We start from the raw sequence: 22,422 nt of genomic DNA on the forward strand, positions 1-22,422 counted from the left end.
AGTATTATTAAAATATATCGCCCTCGGCTACTAAATTTATGCAGAGCAATGTATTAGATAAGCAGCATTATTTTTTTTCTGCAAATGAAATTGCAATTAAAGTAAAGGGCTCAACTTAGCTATTAATTGCAAAATTGTGGAGACAACTTAACGAGGAAATAATAACCAGAAATGTCCTTGCTGTGAAGTGAACATTGCCGTTGGAACTAAAAATACACTGACTGTAGCTAAGAAAAAAAAAATTATTATTTTTACATATTCAGTAAAAAACTACTGGTTCTCCCATGAGAGAAACACTTTTTTTTTTTTTTTTTAAATCTAGTCCTTTGTGTGATTATACTGTTTTAGGTAATTGAATTTGCTTGCCTCCCAGTCTTAAAGTTTGAACAAGAAACATGAAATAAGAGTTTAGTATCTTCAAAAACATAATATTTTTTCTTAAAGTGAAGACCTGTACAGAGACAGTTAAGAGAATTGGGGTCCCATGTGCTGTCTCAGTACACCCCCATCTCTTGCTGGAGCATGTGCCAAATAGACTCTGACACTGTATAGTACTATAGTACTTGTACTATAGTCTATCAGTCAGGGGCATAGCCAGAACTATGTAGGCCCCATAGCAACATTCTGAAGGGGTCCCTGTCCCAATGCTTCTAGAGTGACACCTCCCTGCAGCAGTTGTTAATTATATGCCCCATAATGGTGCCCTAGTTTATTTTATGAACCATAGTAACGCCCCAGTTTACATTATGTCACATTGTAGGGCTGCCAGTATACACTATGCAACACAGTACTCCTAATTCACATTATGACACAGTGTCCACAGTTCATATTATGCCACATTACAGTGACTCCAGTTCATATTATGTAACATTATAATGCCCTCAAGTTCATTGTATACCACATTACAATGAGCAGGTCCAGGGGTGTAACTAGATATATTGTAGTCCCCAAAGCAAAAGTTTGTAAGGGCCCATATGTACTGTACCATCCAATGGTAAAAAAATGTATATGCAGTAACACATGTAATTTAGACAGGGGAGGTGGGACCCTCTGAACTCTGGGCTTCATAGCAACTGCACTCCTATGGTAGGTATGCCCTTGCGGTCGTGGTTGACCAGAGAAAGCAAAAATATATATCTCTCCCAGGTCCGGCACTCCATGCTCCAAATATAACTGCGCCAGTGCCCTCACAAAGTAGTCTAACAACGTGCAAAGGAGCGGCACTCAGACTGGAAAAAACTTCACTTGAGTCAGTGGATTTTAGATCAACGTTTCAATATTACATATATTGTCATCAGGATAATACAATGAAATACAAACGTACCTTTACAGGTGCACACCACAAGTGAATGTTGGCATCAGGGCTGGGACCACTCACCCTCCCTGCTGCCGCGCTGTGAGGTGACATCATCAAACTGAGACCGTACACCCACTAGTGTTAACCATTACCATAGTAACATGCTGTAATGTGAAAGCAAGGGCATACAAAGTAACCAGCATAAAACACATTCATAACTAGATACATAACAGCTACAATGAAGCTACAATGAACAAGATACATAATATCTACATAACAGTACAATAAAGATCCATGCAATTTAACCAGCTTAACAGAAAGTGGATGATATTAATATTAACGTAGAGCTGCATTAGCTATATTATCATTTAATCCTTTTGGATGAATCACATTTAAACGGTGTATCCACCGTGCTTTGCGCCGTAACAGCTGTAATGAATTATCCCCCCCCCCCCTCCATTTATTTAATGGAATAGTATCTATCATCCTATACCGGAGACTCGAGAAAGAGTGGCGTGCTTCCATGAAGTGACGTGCGACTGGCTGGTCACTAACACCAGTAGCTAAAGCTGCCCGTATAGCAGCCCTGTGGGTACCCATGAACTCCTTAAATTTGGTCTCAGTTTTACCAATATAGCATAGCCCACATGGGCATACTATCTGGTAAACATTAAATAAATGGGGGGAGATCATTCATTACAGCTGTTACCGTGCGAAGCACGGTGGATACACCGTTTAAATGTGATTCATCCAAAAGGATTAAATGATAATATAGCTTATGCAGCTCTACGTTAATATTAATATCATCCACTTTCTGTTAAGCTGGTTAAATTGCATGGATCTTTATTGTATCGTGTTATGTAGATATTATGTAACTTGTTCATTGTAGCTTCATTGTAGCTGTTATGTATCTAGTTATGAATGTGTTTTATGCTGGTTACTTTGTATGCCCTTGCTTTAACATTACAGCATGTTACTATGGTAATGGTTAACACTAGTGGGTGTATGGTCTCAGTTTGATGACGTCACCTCACAGCGCGGCAGCGGGGAGGGTGAGCGGTCCCGGCCCTGACGCCAACATTCACTTGTGGTGTGCACCTGTAAAGGTACGTTTGTATTTCATTGTATTATCCTGATGACAATATATGTAATATTGAAATGTTGATCTAAAATCCACTGACTCAAGTGAAGTTTTTTCAAGCCTGAGTGCCGCACCTTTGCACAATATATATATATATATATATATATATATATATATATATATATATATATATTTATTTATTTATTTATTTAGAGTACAGTAATGAAAAAAAGCTCATGATTAGACCCCCTCCTCTCCGGCGGTGCAGTAGACTCTTGCATTGTGTGCTTGCACAGCATTCCTGTGGACATCTCTATTGCGCATGCATGATTCACCGGAAAATGGCAGTTGCAGCTTCTTATTGGCTGGTGGTCCGCAAGCAGTGCATGTCGCGCAATCGGCACCAAATTCAAAGAGCGGCCTCATCTTTTGATTGGCAGCCGATATGCAGGTATGGCTGGTGGTCGCTGACAACTTTAAACTGCACTGCAGCCGGGACAAGGCTGCAGTATCTTCTGTCCCAGTCCCAACGCAGACAGAAATGTGTCTCAGAGGAATGACAGGAGCAGGGGGTGAGATGGAGGAATGAAAAAAGCAAGGAGAGAGATGGCAGAGTGAGAGGTGCAGGGGGTGAGATTGGGGAGTGAGAGGAGCAGGGGAGAGATGGCGGAGTGAGAGGTGCAGGGGGTGAGACTGGGGAGTGAGAGGAGCAGGGGAGAGATGGCAGAGTGAGAGGTGCAGGGGGTGAGACTGGGGAGTGAGAGGAGCAGGGGAGAGATGGCGGAGTGAGAGGTACAGGGGGTGAGATTGGGGAGTGAGAGGAGCAGGGATGAGATTGGGAAGTGAGAGGAGCAGAAGGTGAGATAGGAAGTGAGAGGTGCAGGGGGTGAGATGGGGGATTGAGAAGTGCAGGGGGAGAGATGGCAGAGTGAGAGGTGCAGCGGGTGAGATTGCGGAGTTAGAGGAGCAGGGGTGAGATGGCAGAGTGAGAGGTGCAGGGGTGAGATTGCGGAGTTAGAGGAGCAGGGGTGAGATGGCAGAGTGAGAGGTGCAGGGGGTGAGATTGGGGAGTGAGAGGAGCAGGGGTGAGATTTTGAAGCGAGAAGAGTAGGAGGTGAGATGGGGGAGTGAGAGGTGCAGGGGGTGAGATGGGGGAGTGAGAAGTGCAGGGTTAAGATGGGAGAGTGAGAAGAGCAGTGGGTGAGTTTTGTAGATGCACCTTGTACAGTCTCCCAATGTGCCTTCTTTAGAACAGAACAAACTAAACTATATTGCAATGCTGACTTCTATGCTACTCATTCACTTCTCTACTTGATGAAGAATTGTATCTGGGTCAGAACAGTGTGCTTGTACATAGGTTAACTTAAGCTAGGGCATTTAGATGGATTTGCAAGCTACAGTATACCGAGTTGTGTATAGGCATAATTATACCTCTTTTCAGATGGGGGGAATGCATACCCCATTTACTACTAGACCCCATAACCCTGTTGCCGTCGCACCTTCCCCCCCAACCTTAATCTGGCCCTGATGATGACAGCTACACATATGAGTGGTCCAGTTTCAGAGATGTGTACAATTCAGCATCCAGGTGAAAATCCACATTTATTTCTATGTATATGTGGCAGAGTGGCTCTCTCCCACATTCTAAGGAAGGGTTTAATCACCTGCAGCTCACGGAGGAACCACACCCTTTCCTTAATTATGACCAGCTAAGGTATAAAAACCAGGCCAGATGGGTTAGTAAAGGGGAATGTGTGGGAGAGGCTGCACCTTTAGCAGCTCTTTCTGTCCTGGAGAAATCTGCTGTCTTCAAGAAAGCTGAATTGTTATTTTGAACTGTTGATTGGATCCTTTGTAAGAGGCTATTACAGTAGCTATACCTGTCAGTCGGAAATAAAAGATTACTTGTTTGCAATACATCTGCCTCCCATTGGTCATCTGGAACTTACCCGCTACATTGTGGTGTTAGACGTGGGATAAGTGTGTCCTGGGCAAAGGATCCTGAACAGGCGACCATGGAAGTCGTTATGCAACAGATGTTGGACTTCTTTAAACAGCAGCAAGCAGTAGTGAATGCTCCAGTACTTCCCACATTGCAGGCCTCAGATGATGTGGAGGCCTTTCTTACAACCTCTAAAAGGGTTGCTACCTTGCATGCATGGCTCAAAGAATCCTGGGCCCTACAAATTGCACCTCTGCTAACAGGGAAGGCCCAAGCTGCATATGCTGCCCTGTGGATGGAAGATGCAAAAGATTATGACCGCTTGAAGGCTGCTGTGGCCAACTGATTTGGTCTTTTTCCAGAAGGTCCGTTTCCTATTACCCTGATGTTGTGGACTAGAGGCTAGCCAGCCTTGCGGTTAAGTGGCTCCAGGCGGACCGAAATAGTGGAGTTGATCACCTTGGAACAATTTACTGCTCTCCTTCCTGCCAAGATTGCTCGTTGGGTCCAGCTGCAGCGGGTGACATCGGGTTGACGCAGCCCAGCTAGTGGAAAATGCATTGCTGGTGCAGGAAGGTATGGAGAACCTTTCTACTTTAATTACACCGGAGTCTCCATGTCTGTCCCCCATCAACCGTTGTCTCGGGGTAAGGTGTCCCCATGTTGGGATGCAGGTAGACGACAGTCTCCCTCTCTGACGCTGACCTCAGAGAATTGAGGCCCACAACTTCTCCCCTCGCTATGTGTAAAGAGAGAGGTCCTTTTACAGGGAAGGTGTTGGCCACTCGTTTCCTGGAAATTTGAGGTCCAGAGCTGGTAACTTCCCCAACAACTCCAGCGAGGGTTTCTCGTTTGGCCAAGATAGGCACCAAGAGTGGGTATGTCTTTACAGCTACACAGTTAATCGACGTGTGTGGTAGGACCCACAGCTCACCGATAAAAGAAAATTCCTTTGTTTGGAGCACTCTTTTTAGATAATATATATGTGATGATGAAATATTTTTTCAAAATTAAAACGTAACCTTTATTTTTTAACATTAGACTATAAAATACATGGGGTAATACAATTCAAATAATATTTTAAGAATTATTTAAATATTATTTGAATTGTATTACCCCATGTATTTTATAGTCTAATGTTGAAAAATAAAGGTTACGTTTTAATTTTGAACAAATATTTCATCATCACATATATATTATCTAAAAAGAGTGCTCCAAACAAAGGAATTTTCTTTTATCGGTGAGCTGTGGGTCCTACCACACACGTCGATTAACTGTGTACTTGTTACATTTTTCCTGGAGCACCTCCAACATAACAGATAGCTATCCATTGGGGTCTATTTTGTACTAGTTGTTTTTTTCTAAGTAATTTCTATATTTAGTCTGGTGTGGGATAATCTCTAGTTTATGTCTTTACAGCTGTAACGACTTGTCCTTTCCCATCTAGGATACAGGTACGTGTACAAGTTGGAAATATACTGGTTGAGGATTTGGTAGACTCTGGCTCTGCTACTACCCTGATACAAAGGGATCTGTTGTCCCCAGAGTTATTGTTGCCCCATGAACTAATCCGCATTTGTTGTGTACATGGAGATGTTCGGGCCTTTCCTACCACCATGGTCCCTTTGATGATTAGGGGAAAGACTGCCAAATTATGTGCGGGTGTTTGTCCACGGTTACCAGCCCCTGTGTTTGTAGCTCATGACTGGCTTCACTTCTGGGCCCTTGTTTTGCCAGAGGAACAGGTGCCTGCAATGACCCTTGGAAAGACATTTCCTTTTTCCCCAGATGTGTTTCTGTCCTCAGTGAAAGGCTCCTAAATCTAAGAAACAAAGGAGAAGGGATCACAGAGCCTGGCTTACTTGTCAAGTTTTGGTGGGACAAAAGATCCCTTCCCATAATGATGCTGATTGTGATGTGCCTATAAATGTTGATGTGCCTGCTCGTGCTAATGTGCCTATTAATCCTGATGAACCTGTCCATGCTATTGTGTATAGACCTGCTGAAGTCCAGTTAAGTAGTATAAGAAAGTCTCAAGGGAAGATCCTGCTTTAAAAAGGGCCTTTAAAAATGTTCTTTCAGTGGATAGTGTCATGTTGTCACATGTAACAAAGTGAAAATATCCCCATATTGGGTAGTTTGGAGAGATTTTATATCATCTGGGCAGGCACAAATAAACGGGGGGAGGTGATGCGACAGTTAGTGGTCCCAGGCCCTTTCAGAAAGCAGGTATTGGTTTTGGCTCATACAGTTCCCTGGGGTGGTCATTTGGGATGTGATAAGACGTTGGCGAGAATAACCTCCTGGTTCTTTTGGCCAGGTGTTTATGCTGGTCTCTAGTTTTGTGCTTCATGTTCAGAGTTTCAAAAAACAGCCGTAAACAGACCATCTCCTGCTCCATTTATACCTCTTCCAATTGTAGGGGTCCCTTTTGGAAAAAACGGGTTGATTTAGTGGATCCTATTAAACCACCTTCTAAAGGTTATAAATTAATTTTCATTGTAGTGGATTATGCCACACGTTATCAGGAGGCATTTCCCTTGAGGGTTGCCACAGCCAAACAGGTCACGACTAAGTTGTTGGATCTTTTTTCCAGGGTTGGGTTACCTACCGAAATCCTTACCGACTAGGGAACAAACTTTATATCCAAATTAGAACCTCAGTATATCATCCCCAAACTGATGGCTTAGTGGAAAGGTTCAATCGTATACATTAAAATCTATGTTAAAGAAGTTTACGGAGACAGAAAAAAAGGTGGAGGCTCAAAAACTTCTCTATAACAGCAATTCCCAAACTAGAGTTTTTTCACCAGGTGATAAAGTCCTTTTGTTGCTGCCTACTCAGGGTAGTAGGCTACTAGCAAAGTGGCAGGGGCCATTAGAAGTAATCAAAAAGGTTGGGGATGTAAATTATGAAGTCTTTCAACCTGACTCCCATAGAGGTAGGCAGATCTATCATGTTCATTTGTTGAAAGCATGAAAGGACCAAGAGTTTTTTTTTGTAGACCCTGCTAGTGGCCATACTGAGCTTGGTCCACAGGTTCCCCAGTTGGAAGGGGTTGCTTCTCCCCTTGAACCTCTAGATTCAGACAGTTTGAAACCTCCCTTGGGTAACCTTCTTAAAGTGTTCTCAGATAAACCAGGGAGAACCAATTTAGTCTTATATGACATCGTAACCCCATCAGGGGTAGTTATTAGACAAAGACCTTATAGATTTCCAAACGGGAAACAATCACAAGTAATGAAGGAAGTACAAGAGCTGTTGAAATTATAGGTAATTGAGGAATCGATTAGCGACTGGTGTAGCCCTATTGTGTTGGTCCCGAAGCCAGATCGTTCTACAAGGTTTTGCCAAGACTTCCAAAAAGTTAATGCCTTGTCAAAATTTGATGCCTACCCAATGCCAAGGGTCAACAATCTCCTTGAAAGATTAGGTTTAGCCAGATATATTTCTACCCTTGACCTTACGAAGGGGTATTGGCAGATTGAGTTGCCGGAGGAAGCTAAGAAGAAGACTGCTTTCTCCACTCCACTAGGCCTTTTCCAATTTAAAACAATGCCCTTCATCCTGCATGTTTCCCCTGCATATTTTCAGATGTTAATGGACCAAGTGCTTTGTCCTCATCAAATTTATGCTGCAGCCTATTTGGATGATATTGTTATATATAGTCAGCATTGGAATGCCCACGTTAAGAGGCTTAGGGCTTTTCTTCAGTCTGCGCAAAGCAGGTTTAACTGCTAATTAAAGAAATGTGTTCTAGGTAAAAATTAAACTAAATACTTAGGCTATGTAGCGGGCAATGAGTAAGGTACATGCCCTAGCTAATGCCCCAGTTCCAACTATCAAAAAATAGTTGAGATCCTTCTTGGGTTTGGCATGCTATTACAGAAGGTTTTTGCCTGACTTTTCTACCTTAGCGGCTCCGTTAACAGATCATTTGAAAAATTCTGCCCCAAATAAACTTGAGTGGTCTAAGGAGTGTCAGTCTGCGTTCACCAGAATTAAAGTGATTTTGTGTAAAGGCAATGTTTTAAAGTACCCAGATTTTGCAAAGCCATTTGTGGTACAAAGACGCCTCAGATGTCAGTTCGGGGGCAGATTTATGTCAGGAGTTTGATGGCACTGAACACCCCATTCTGTATTTGAGTAGAAAATTGTTTCCATGATAGAAAGCATTCTGTAGTAGAAAACGAATGCCTTTCTATAAAATGGGCTCTTGAGGCTTTGAGATATTGTGGGATCAAGTTTACCATGGTCAAAGATCATGCACCATTAAAATGGTTGCATTCCATGAAAGATTCTAATGCAAGGCTGACAAGGTGGTACCTGGCTCTCCAGCCTTTTTCTTTTGAAGTCTAGCATCGACTAGGATGTTTACATATGAAAGCAGATTTTTTTGTAATAACAGGGCTAGAAAGCCGGGCTTCCGCAACAGGAGATCTAGGTTTGCCCTTTTAACGGGGGTGGTATGTGGCAGAGTGGCTCTTCTCCCACATTCTGAGGAAGGGGCTAATCACCTGCAGCTCAGGGAGGATCCACACCCTTTCCTTAATTAGGACCTGCACCCTGAAACTGCTGTGAATACTCTGCCTGTTTACACTGCTGTCTTTAAGTAAGCTGAATTGTTATTTTGAACTGTTGATGGTATCCTTTGTAAGAGGCTATTACAGTGGCTATGCCTGTCAGCCGGAAATAAAAGCTTACTTGTTTGCAATACTTCTGCCTCCCATTGGTCATCTGGAAATTACCCGCTACAGTATACAACATGGGAGAAATTATAACTGACTTTGGTTCAGCTTTGCATTAGCCCCTATCTAAGTAAGAAGTCAGAAATGCATAATATATTAACAATTTTTGAAAGTAAGCAATTCTCTTCATGTTTCCAATATTCCCTAAAGCTTTCATCCCTTTTGACCTTTCCTTTCAGTTGGACTACAAGTTTTAAACTGTCAACTCGGTCCAGCACCAACCAGGAAATTACAGTATTTACCACAGATGTACAATAAGATAAGTTAAAAACTGCCACAATTATCCAACTACTATAATGTGCTTGTGTAAAAATGGGCCAGCCCATAATTATAGCAGTACTTAACCAGTACCCATTACAGTATCTTTGTTAAGTGACTTTCTTACTTGGTATTTGGTAATGGAAATGATTTTTTTCTTTTGGACTTACAACCCCACACAAGCACAACACTAAAAAGTATGTAGAGGCTCAATATAGCCACATTGCTGTCCTGGAGATAACTTTGGCAATTTAATGATTGGATTTAGGGCTCATGTTGTGTAACAGAAGTGGGGTCTACAGTACCTTATGTCTATTATACAGTATTTCCTGCGCTATCCACCATGGACTGGCCCTTTCATTTTGGAGTAATCCAAACCACAGTATCCATTCAGCTTCAGGTACAAGGGGCATGACAAGTTGTGGTCCTAAAGTTGGACCTCTCTTAAAATGAGTAGGATTATTCAGAAGTGAAAAATAAAGACTGAGAATCTGACTGTGTAAGCGGAAAATATATTGGCATATTGGTAACATCTGGTAGAGGATAAAGTGATGTCATTTTATAAAACCTTTAATACATTAACTGAAACAACATACATAGCTTGTAAGGATCCTCTCACTGGGCTTGATCTGTCTTCGTATCTCACATTCTCGTGGCTGAATTATTGTGATTCCATCATCAGAAAAGACATAAAACATGTTCCCCACGCTCAAACCTGAAGGGGAATCGAAAGACAGCAGGCAGTTATAGATTATTCTGCTTCTTTTGCAATACAAAAAAGTTCAATAAGACACCAGGAAAGTACAACATTATTTACTGTATTTGTTTTAACACAGGGAATCATTGTATACTGCTGAGCTTGACCATGCTGTGGGTCCACAACACTTTTAAATTGCAAAAGCGTCATAACAGAGCACTAAGGAGAAATGTATCAAACCTTCAAAAAAAGATAAAGAGAAGTTGCCTATAGCTACCAATTAATATCTGTCATTTTATAGACTGCACTACATAAAGAAAGCAAGAAAGTGATTGGTTGCTATGGGCAATTTTCCCACTTTATCTCTCTTGAAGGATTTATAGATCTTTCCTATAGTGTGGGTAAATCTTGTTAGTAGTTTAAAACTTAGTTAACTAGTTGTTAACTATTATATTTGATGTTGTACGGTACCTTATTTTAAAAATGGACTCAGAAGAGGGTTGTTTTCCTTTAAGCACCCCTTTACACTGGGCAGGCAGTGCTGTAGAGAGCTCTGCCAGGCCCTGGTAATATTTTGGGATGTGGCCTAATCATCTGAGATGGGGCTACACACCCTTATAAAAAATGGGGGGAAAAAGTACTTTTGGGCTTGACAAGCTGCGCGACAAACAGGGGAGGAGATGTGAGCCCACCAGCCAGGGGGAAATCTAGGAGAGGAAAGTGATCAGTGTGATCACTTCCTCCCACCCACACAGGCAGAGACTACTGCTGCAGCCCAGCACACAGCAGAGAGAGAGGGGAGAGAGGCTGCTACTTCTGTCAGCTAAGAGGGGGTAACAGCCACTGCCAGGCTCCTCCAACAATCTGGATGGCCCTATGGGCAGCTATACCTAAAAATGTCACACTTGCCCTGTTTTTCTTGGATTGTCCCGTTGTCCCACCCGCGGAGCGCAGTATCCCATGGTGGGGGGGGGGTTATTGGGAGACCCTCTTTCACTTGGTGCTCTGCTCAGCATCTATTCACTAGAAGAGAGGGACAGGGAACATGGACAGCAGCTCACAGAGCGCTGGCCATGCCCCCACAGTGATGAAACGGGGGGGGGGTGGTGGCTCGCAATGACAGCATTCCTGTGAAGCCACACCCCCTTTCCCCTGAGGTTATGCCTCCTTTTAGAGCGTGAGTCCCTCTATATCTGGACAAGATGTTGGGAGGTATGCCCTTGATACTGTGCAATGTACTTTATGTATACATATGTATATATATGTTAATGCATTTCATCCTCCATCATAAAATAATATACAGAGCATACATATTTCTTTAGTTATCTTACAGGGCCATAATTAACTTAAGTTACATAAGGTCATAAGATAAGATTATAAGGGATATTTCCAAAGACTCATTTTAAAACTGGGCACTGTCTCTGAAAGTTAGGGACATTTGGCTGCTAATTAATTTAAAACTATTTCTTCAATAAACATTACAATATAATGAGCTACAGGAGATCTGGATCAGTAGATGGCCCTTAACAAGGCATGAAAGCATTATAGTCCCCTAACAGATGGATGTCTTAAGATTGTGGAAGATGTGTGCTAAGCTAGAACAGACTACTCAGCGCAATGTGTGCTGAGCGAGGGGGAGGACGGGGGGAACGATTATTTCACCCAGCAGTGAAATGAGCAATCTCACTAGATTTGGCATGCATGCCAAATCTAGACCCGGCGATAGCGACATGCGGGACCGCACGTCGCTGTCACCCTACACACACAAAGAGATCCATGCTTCATTTCTAAGCAATCTAGTCAGATTGCTTAGAATTTAAGCACGGATCTCTCAGTGTGTACCCCCCTTTAGTCAGATTGTCAAAGTCAGAAAAATATCTCTATGCACACTACCATATTTGCACCTCACACAGGTCCGTGCTGCGCGTGCGTACGCTCTCCCGTACGTGCGCATACTCACAGTCACGGGCACCCGCAGGCGCATGGTATGCGTATTTACGGTAGAGTTTATGCGATCGTAGCGTGCGACTCAATCATTACATATTTTCACTAATAATGTATTTTGTAGATCATGGTCCCTTTGATAGATTCTGAAAGTTTGGTTAATATAGAATGTTTATGAACAGAGGAATCCCTCTTTGTTTGATACGAAGGGTCAGACAGGAGTAATACAGTGGTGTTTAGTATCCATCGGAAGAATATTTAATTAGAAATATTCCGGTGTTGGTTTGAAGCAGATCAATCGCTCGTGCAAATAGTTATGGACATAAGAAGTTTATGAACATTTACTTTATTTGCACTTTATTACCCATGCGGCGGGAAACCCAGTTTCCCTCCCACCTGAGCAGTTGGAAATAGTCACAGCCCACCTGTATGAATCAACCTATGACCTTTTGTTATAATACGAAGCCGAATTCCTATGTCCAATGAACAATGAGATTGTAGGGACCATTGAACTGTATTGTGTGTGGGGCATAAATAGGCAAGCCGACCATATCCAACTTCACTCTCTTCAACGGTTCTCATTGCTGATAATCGGGAGCTGGATATCGAGGCGCATGCGATCGTTCCCCTTGTGCGTAAGTTTTCTCCGTAATCATATTGTCTTACTGTGAGCCATCTCTCTCTCTCTCTCTCTCTCTCTACTCTTTCTCTCGTATTTTCCTTTAATTGTATTGTATTGTATTTCCTGTGTAGTTATCTGGTTAGTTGGTTTATGTTATATTGTAGTGTATCATTTGTACTGTGATTCCTTTTGCAAGTATAATAGTTATAATACATATAATAGGTTTTGGACCCTAAGCCCAGGTATCTGTGTATTCTTTATAAAGGGTTAAGTATTCTCTGAGCGTCGGTGACGCTCAAGCAGCTTTGTAGTTAATCAGGTTACACCAGGTTGCACTTACACTCTGTCTCTACACTAAGGTATACTGTGTATCTTATCGTTAAAGGTATAGATATAAAGGTTTAACGTTGAATGCGTCTCCACCGCTGGTGATCTCCTCGTGGTCCCGAGCGTACGTTACGCTATAGCGAATCATTACGTTAGTCGGCAGCCAATAGCGAGCCTGCCTGTGATCACTGGGCCGTAAGCGAACGTGACGCTTGAGCGTCTCGACTACGGTTGAGCGATCGCTACACAACTTGCGTACCCTTACGGTACTTCTTACGTAGATAGCGTATAGTGTTCTTAGACCTCTTAAAGTGTTTTATATACGATAAATATTTAGCTTTATCAAGATATACACTGCTTTTTGGGTTCATTGTATTTCAGATTTAAAAGAAAAGACCAGTGAATCCAAAACGAAATTATTTTCTTTCAATGTAGAAGTATATACTATGCAAGTTTTGGTATACAGATCATTCAGAAGTAATTGGGATTGGGTTTTATTTTATTTTTTTACCACTGTTTGATTATACATATTTACCATTTCTGTGGTAATAAATCCTATTCTAAAGCAGCTTTTTGTTACTTACACTTTTAATATTGTATTTTTGTGATACATTTCCATGGAGATTTTGGCCCGAATGTATCAAGCCTTAAAGAGTGATAAATTGCATGGTGATAAAGTACCATCCAACTCCTTACTGCCATGTTACAGGCTGTGTTTGTAAAATGACAGCTAGGAGCTGATTGGTTGGTACTTTGGAGGTCATTCAAATGGGTGAACAGGTCGTAACTGTGCATGCATCGCAATGCGCACGTGCGTCGGACAACAACAACGGCCATCGCTAGTCAGGGACGGGATGGTGCGAAAAATCCGATCGCACGGGTGTTTGAAAGGTGATTGACAGGAAGGGGCCATTTGTGGGTGGCAACTGAGCTTTTACAGGGAGTGTCCAGAAAAACGCAGGTGTTACCAAGCTTTTTCAGGGAGGGTGTCTGACGTCAGCTCTGGTCCCGATCAGCTTGTTCCCCTCGCACTGTAAGAGTAAGTCCTGGGTTACGCACAGACTGCACAAAGTGAATTTTCACAGCTCGGCATACACATGCGATTGCACACTTGCACTGCAAATTTACACTCCCCTGGAGGTGGCAACTATCTGATCGCAGGACAGCAAAATTAGCAGCCCAACGATCACAAATGAATTACCCCCTTTATCACTCTCCAAGGCTTGACAAATCTGGGCCTCTATATTTTTTTTATTTTTTATTTTGACTTGAGATTTTCAAATGACACAGTTATTCAGCAGGTATTACTTGCATTGTGCATGTCTGTCTAGTAGTCCTAAAGTAGACATCCAAAACTATGTTTGAAAGAATCTGATATTTAAATGAGCAAAAAGAATTGATAAATGTCCTAACTTAGAAACATTTGATTCATGTTAGATTCTGCTTCTTATCTGAATGACAAATAGTCTTATTTTATTTGCCTTCTCTGTTAAGCCTGGATTTCAGTTGGAAGATGTCTGAGCAGACATGGCCATGCATCATCAATGGTAGAAAGATTTTAGGTACTAAACACTGCACATTGGGAAGTTGTGGCGATTTTACATTCCCAAGTACAGATACAATATTCTTGGACTTTATATTAGCCCCAGGCCCCCAGCCCTCTAGTTAAGACCCTTGCACATACTGCTCCTCCCACGCACCCATTAACCTATAGTATATTGCTGTTTGTATAAGTTGTAAAAAGAAAATTTATAGCTACAACATTGTTACATTACCTTCTTCTCTCCATAGAATGTTTGCAACTGCATCATTAGATGATTGATGAAGCCATGTTAGGAGGAAAAAGAAATCGGTTAAAAAAAAAAGTGAACATATAATAATTTACATATCATTTAAATATAGTTATTATAGAGGGAAATAGTGTATAATAAACAACTTATAAATGTACTGTTAGCAAGGAGTTTCTAATGTGCTCATTAATCTGAATCAAAGCTTACCTGCAGCAATCTCATACAATGTATATTTATGTACAAGGCTGTTAAAAATAAAGTATGCCTTTTCAGAGCACTCTAGAGCTCATTATGAAGCAAAATATAACTTAAAGTAGCTTCAGAGCATGCGCTAGATCAATCCTGACCAACTTGTGACTCTCCAGCCATTATAAACTAAAAGTCCTAACAGGCCCTGCCACAATTTTGCTATTGAGGAATGCTAGAACTTTGGCAGGACAAGCTGGGATTTGTAGTTTCACAACAGCTGGAGAGCGACAGGTTTGCTAGGCTTGTGCTAGACATTTATTGAAAAAAAAAATGATTAGTTACAATTTTGGTCACTAGGTATTGATGTAGTGATATAAATCACTTGAATAGCATAACAATTGTTTAATGTGTCCTCCATTGCGGTCAACAACAGTTTCAATAATTTTTTATCAATAAATGGCTAGTGAATTCTCTGAAGTACCTATTGAACACATTTATCTTCATTACGAGCCTTATATCTCACTCCAGAGTACTCTAAGTGGGGATCCTTTCATTTTAACAGCCATGTACTTAAGCATTAGCACTGCTGAATTTGAATTAGTTCCAAAACAAAAAGAAGTGAACATGTGTCAGAAAGTATTTGTCTACTTTCGTTCTTTTTTTGGACTATACTGTATTTGAGGAATTCAATTGTTTTAAATGTGAAAAGTCTGTAGTTTGGGTGTTCTAACCAGGACTTACAATTGATTTAGCAGCTATACACGGCTAAATTGAATACATTTGAGAGCAACATGTGGGTTAATTAATGGGCAAAATGCCTTGTATCAGATACCCATTATCTCTGCACTCAAAACAATTCCCTGTGTCAAAGCATAACATAATGTTCATGTGCTTGAAGCCTTATGGTGGTGGACTTGTAAATTGCATTATACAACATTTAATATATTCTTATAATAGAAAAATATGGACACAAAGCTTATGATAAGCTAATAATGAGTTACTGAATACAGGAATGTTGCAAATATATTTTGATTTAGATACCTCATTGCTACTTTAAGGTTTTGACAGCTACTAAACAATCTAGATTTTCTTGCTGGTGGCAGTAATGTCAGTGCCTCCAATTTGCAGTGATTGGTATTATAACGAAAATAGTTCATGTTTATTATATACTGATATAATTATAGCTGTGGTAGCTGAATAGCATTTGGCATTCAGGAGCAGAGAAACTGTGTGTTTTTTTAGGATATTATTAGTACATTACACTTGAAAGTGTTGTTAAGCTCTTTCGGATGACAATAACTTAAAACAATAGATGAAAATGTAGAGGATGGTTTGGAAAATAAGGCCCTTCACAGTTTTTCTATTCCTCTGGATGGCTTAATTTGTAAAAAGGCCATAATGAAGAAATTTTTTTTTGAAGACAATGAGGATTGTTTATGATTGCAGAGAGCGCTGTAAAGCTGTGGTTTCACAGAAATAAAAAAGCAGACGTATTCACCAGTGGTGCATAAAAGCACTAGGGACATATATTGGCAAGAGTACAAAGCCTCCTTTCTCAACGACAGATATACATACACTAATCTAAATTGTTAAAGCATGTGGTGTAAACCTCTATGGATTATATAATTATGTTCTCACTTATGAATATGTATAACCTCGGTGCTATCCAAAACAGTCACATGCCAACCCCTAAACATATAAAGAAGAATAAAGTTACCACTAAAACATAAAGGGCAACTCCAAATAATAATTTTCTTAAACTAACAAATCCTCAGATATCATAGAAGTATCATTTAATAATCTGTATACCAGAAGTGTCTGAAGATGAATTTATAGAGGCATGGCATTATCATATATAATGACCAGGGGCATCACAACCTTTTTGGTTGGGGAAGATGTAATGTAATTTTGGAACCCCTTAATCGCTGAATGTCGCCCCCTTAAGGGGCAGTTGGACTTACCTGCTACGCCACCTACCTGATGACAGATATCTATCTATATAGAGATATCTCTCTCTATATGCAAACATACATACATTATAACAGTATAGAGGATACTATGGGGAATGCAGATAATGGTATATAAGAAGAAAGATACAACATTAAGGGGCCAATTTACTGTTTATTGAGGTTTAGACTTGATAAATAGGATTTCTTAGTGCCGCTATTTGGACAATAAGAAATTAATTTCTACCCAAATGTATTAATAATATCATCCAGGGACTGACGCTATGATAGGAGCCGATCCCAGCAATGCATAAAGTAAAGTGATCACATCAGGGATCACTTTACCTTATGCTGCGGACCTACTGCGCATGTGTGGTCATTAGACAGTGCATGCACCAGTGACTGCTACCGGAGATAGATCTGAGCAATACCTCTCCTGGTACACGTGAATTAGGCTACAATGGCTAATGCCATCGCTATTGTGAGGGGAAACAGGGAAAGTGCAGCAGATGCCTTAGATGTCTGCTGCGGAACCCCTTTAATACTTTCAGGCGATATTTACATTTAAAGTGTATCCTGATTTTTCGAGTGACTTAACATATAATGTGTATAACAAATATGTCCCAAAAACATAACTAATATTTAAGTGACTTCATGGGTGGGATGAAATCACATGTTTTTTAAAGGGGCAATCATGTACAAGGCAAAACCATGCTTGCAAGGGATTGCCCTTTTAAAAAAACTTCTGAGTTCGGCCAGTGTCCCACATAGCCACCGAACTCGGGCAGCATTATGTTCCACCCCATGTATGTAAAGTATGTATGTATGTATGTAACCGTAGATAGCAGCCGCACTGCACCCCACTACCCAGTACTTTGACTGACACCTCTCAAATATTTCCCCCCCATGTTCCAGCACTTATTATAATCACACAAACAGGGGCAGACCTACCATTGTAGTATGGGGTCCACAGCTCTAGCAGTATATGTTTATATGTATCTAGACACTGTGCAGTGACTGTGGTGGCAATGGTGTGTCCAAGGGGAAATAGCTGAAACTGAGGCTAATAATAACTTAACAAAAAGTTTGCAGCTACCCATTTTGTCATCTCACTGCACCTTTTATTTCTCTTTCTTTCTGATTTTTTTATGCAGAAATATGGTAACTTTGTAGTATAACAGTAGGTGGGTTATGGTTGTACATAGGCATTTGTACTTAGGTGGATCCATTAATTTGTTTTTGCAATAAAGCTTGAAATAGCAAATAAACTAAACAGTGGCATTTCAGCTTGATAACTGAACATGCGAAAAGGTAATGTGCTCTGCAATCATGGATACATGACCTTTCTAAAGTAAGTAAAAATAGGATGAATTTTTATATCTCATCCAAGGTTGTATTTGCTCAGGTGAGCTCAAGGCACCTGAAAATCCAAGGTTCAAATGTCTAAATGTGAAACATTTATGGAACATATTGGCTTTAACCACATACTAATTTTCAAAAAGAATACTTTGGTGAAGTTGATATAATTAGAGAATTGGCAAAGGTTGAAAGCAGACAGTGTTTCCGAATGTTAGGGGTTGATTCAGAGTCGCACATAACAGACATGTCCTGGAAAAGTGCTGGGCATTCCTAAGCAGTTAGTGCACGGTGGCTAATCAGGCACACAGAGTGTTATGGGAGTGTTGGGTGTGTGTAGCTGAACTGGTTGTGTACACAGGCACTCAATTGTTTACTTGTGGATGGCATCTAGATGCACCAGGCTATATAAGGGTATACAGATGGTTAGTTGGCTTTCTAGTGGCATTTGCACAAAGTTGTAGATGGCGACTGCCAAAAGACACAGACACGACTGCACCTTCATCCACCTCAGGCCCTTAATATACATTCACCATCAATGGATACAAATGCCGATGCAACAAGCATTATTTGTCAGCATTTCGGTGGGGCAGAGCATTGCTGGTGGCTGATGGGCTTTTTGTTGGAATTAAGCTAGGTAAAAAGCTTCTTCAGCACAATTTAAGGTTCCCATATTGAAAATTGTGATAGATCAGATTACACCCTTGATCTGTCCAAGATTGCAACACATTAAATGCCCCACCACTTTATGGCTGTTTGATCGTAAATGGTGGAAAGGTCCTCAATTATTTAAAATCAATTCTAAGTGCTGGAGTTCTAGTCCTCTCTCTCTACTGGGTGTTATAGCTAGTCACAAGTCAGAGAGACAAAGCATTCTTTCCTTACAAATTCATAACACCATGGCCCTCATTCCGAGTTGTTCGCTCGGAGATTTTCATCGCATCGCAGTGAGAATTCTCTTAGTGCGCATGCGCAATGTTCGCACTGCGACTGCGCCAAGTAACTTTACTATGATGAAAGTAAGTTTACTCACGGCATTTTCATCGCTCCGACGTTCGCATTGTGATTGACAGGAAATGGGTGTTACTGGGCGGATGCACGGCGTTTTAGGGGCGTGTGGCTGGAAACGCTACCGTTTCCGGAAAAAACGCAGGAGTGGCCGGAGAAACGGTGGGAGTGCCTGGGCGAACGCTGGGTGTGTTTATGACGTCAGCCAGGAACGAAAAGCACTGAACTGATCGCACAGGCAGAGTAAGTCTGAAGCTACTCAGAAACTGCTAACTCGTTTGTAATCGCAATATTGCGCGTACGTCGGTCGCAATTTTAAGAAGCTAAGATTCACTCCCAGTAGGCGGCGGCTTAGCGTGTGTAACTCTGCTACATTCGCCTTGCGAGCGAACAACTCGGAATGAGGGCCCATATTTCAGAGATTTATAGCAAATTTTAGCAAGTCATAAATACATTTTATCATACAGTATGTTGATTTATAAATTATGTGGTAAATTTGGGTGTACTGTATATTTTGTACCCTGGAATATGAGAGGTTAATGACTGTAAATTAGGATCCTGTAGACAGCTGGTAGGCAGTCCAGCCAGGATGAGGCTAGAGAGACTCTGAGGAGGGCAGACATGCTGTGATAGTGTGCTGCAGTAAATAGAGCTGTGGCTGAAGTGAGCAGAGCCATGCAGCAAACAGGAAACTGGCTGCATAGACAGAATACATACATAATGCTGGCAGACGGGATGCCGGCAATCACTATACCGACTTCGGCATCCCACCATCCTGAGTACCGGCAGCGAGCACATCGAGTCCCCTCGCAGACCTGCTGCACTCGCCATGCTTTGAGTCTGAAGGTGAGCTTCGCTCACCACAGGTTATATTTCTACTCGGGAGGTGGCATGGATGTACCACCCAAGTGGGAATAATAGCCTTCGTTCAGAATTCTGACTGCCAGCATTTTACCGCCTGTTGGTTTTCTGGCGTCTGTATGCTGAACAGGATCCCGGCAGCTGGTATATTAAATGCATCCGGCATAGACAGCCATGTTTTTGTGCTGCTGAAAAAGCCCAGAGAGAACGCTGCAGGGCAGGGAAGGAGAGAGGCTACTGCAGACATACTGCTGAATGCGGGCAACATGTAGAGCCAGAGCGTCCCTGTGAGTTGAGGCTGGTGTCTGAGGGCCCTGTGGAGCCAGGTGCTGTAGAGGAGCTGAGTGAGTAAGTTATTAGAGCCAGATCCTGGGACATTCTTACCAGAAGGAAACACTAAAGAGAGCTGAGCAGAGCCAAGCTGCACAGCTGCCAATGGGGAACAGGTCTGTTAGACATTTTCAGTGTACCTTTACACTCTGCTATTGCATACAAGTGTACTGTACATTGAGACCACAAGCCCAGGGGCAAACATATGTACCTTGTGTCTCCCTTACTTTAAGCCTGAAACAAACTTCTACCCACACAATAGACAATTTGTAGCCTTTCACTGTTCAGTGCGGCATTTACAATTGTGAGCCAACTTGATAATGGGATTTGGCCTATAAGTCAACAGTCATTAGGTTGACCCCATATTGTCAACAGGCACAATATTGACATGGACAAAAGGTGAACATGTGAAAGGTCAACACTGGAAAAGGTCAAAAGGTTTAAAAGGTATTCTCTGTTCCTCTGCCGTGCCATGACAAGAAGATGACTAAGAAGAGCCTTCTAGGACCAGGTATGATCTACACTATACACAACACCTACCACTAGGAGCATCACACACAGTGGCGTAAGTTCATCCCCGTCGCCCGGAGGCAAGTTAGAGTTTGGTGCCCCCAACCCTCGAAAAAAGTGCCAGGACAGAGGTGTCAGGGACAGTACTGAGATGAAAGGGAAAGACCAGTGGGGCCAGGACAGACTAAGACAGAGGGGACAGGCACAGGACAGAGGTGACAGGGCCAGCACGAAACAGAGGGCCAGGAAAGATGGGTGACAGGACCACGACAGAGGGGGACCGGGAGAGTACAGGGATGACATGGCCATGACAGAATAGAGGGGACAGGAGAGAAGGGTGTCAGAGACAGGACAGAGGTGACAGGGCCAATACAGCGAGGACAGGGACAGTCCAGTGGGGAAGAACAAAACTGACAGGACCAAGATAGAGGTGACAGGGACAAGAGAGAGGTGATAGGACCAGGACAGAGGGGAAGGGGACAGGACAGGACAGGAAAGAGGTGACATGGGCAGAACCAGGACAGAAGTACCAGGACAGAACTGAAGGGATAGGAGAGACGGTTAGCAGGGTCAGGACAGGGATGGCAGGGACTGAACAGAGGGCACAGAACTGAAGGGTCAGCAGAGAGAGATGATAAGACCAGCAGCACAGAGGTGACAGGGGTGACAGTGACAGAGGTGGTAGGGATGGGACAGTACAGGGGTAGGAAAGAGGGGTGACAGGGCCAGCACAGATGTGACAGGGACTGGACAGAGGGGACAGGGTCAGAGCAGAAGTGTTAGCTGAGAGAGATGACAAGGTCAGCAGCACAGAGGTGACAGTAACAGGAAAGAAGGGGGAGACAGGGCCAGCACAGAGGTGGCAGGGACGGGACAGTACAGGGGTAGGAAAGAAGGGTGACAGGGCCAGCACAGGTGTGACAGGGTCAGGACATGGATGACAGGGACTGGACAGAGGGGACAGGGTCAGAACAGAAGTGTCAGCTGAGAGAGATGACAAGGTCAGTAGCACAGAGGTGACAGTACCAGGAAAGAGGGGAGACAGGGCCAGCACAGAGGTGGCAGGGACGGGACAGTACAGGGGTAGGAAAGAAGGGTGACAGGGCCAGCACAGGTGTGACAGGGTCAGGACATGGATGACAGGGACTGGACAGAGGGGACAGGGTCAGAACAGAAGTGTCAGCTGAGAGAGATGACAGGGCCGGTAAGAGGTGACAAGGACAGGACAGGGGTGACAGGAGAGAGGGGAGGCAGGGCCAGCACAGAGGTGACAGGTACAGGACAATGGTGACAGGAGAGAGGGTAGGCAGGGCAAGTACATAGGTGCAGGGAAAGGACAGGGGTGAGAGGGACAGGAGAGAGGGGAGACAGGGCCAACACAGAGGTGGCAGGGATGGGCACAGGACAGGAGAGAGGGGAGGCAGAGTCAGGCTTAGGCTTAGTTAAACGACCCTGTGAGCGGTGATAGCAGCAGGTGTTCTGTCATCTCCCTCACATGTTCCCCCTCTCCCAAAAG

The 22,422-nt window shown here is 42.7% G+C and overlaps 1 protein-coding gene across 2 annotated transcripts in view; it reads right to left on the minus strand.

The window, feature by feature from the left end:
• FSTL4 (follistatin like 4) overlaps positions 1 to 22,422 on the minus strand; it is a 759,591-nt gene that overhangs the window by 70,809 nt on the left and 666,360 nt on the right. For both annotated transcript variants that reach the window (XM_063928295.1, XM_063928296.1), the window contains exons 7-8: positions 14,692 to 14,718; positions 9,923 to 10,041 (exon numbers count right to left, since the gene is read on the minus strand). In XM_063928295.1, the coding sequence (XP_063784365.1) occupies positions 9,923 to 10,041; positions 14,692 to 14,718 (146 nt within the window). The remainder of the gene's footprint in view (positions 1 to 9,922; positions 10,042 to 14,691; positions 14,719 to 22,422) is intronic.

This window comes from Pseudophryne corroboree, chromosome 6 (assembly GCF_028390025.1).
Source record: "Pseudophryne corroboree isolate aPseCor3 chromosome 6, aPseCor3.hap2, whole genome shotgun sequence".
Lineage (NCBI taxonomy): Eukaryota > Metazoa > Chordata > Amphibia > Anura > Myobatrachidae > Pseudophryne > Pseudophryne corroboree.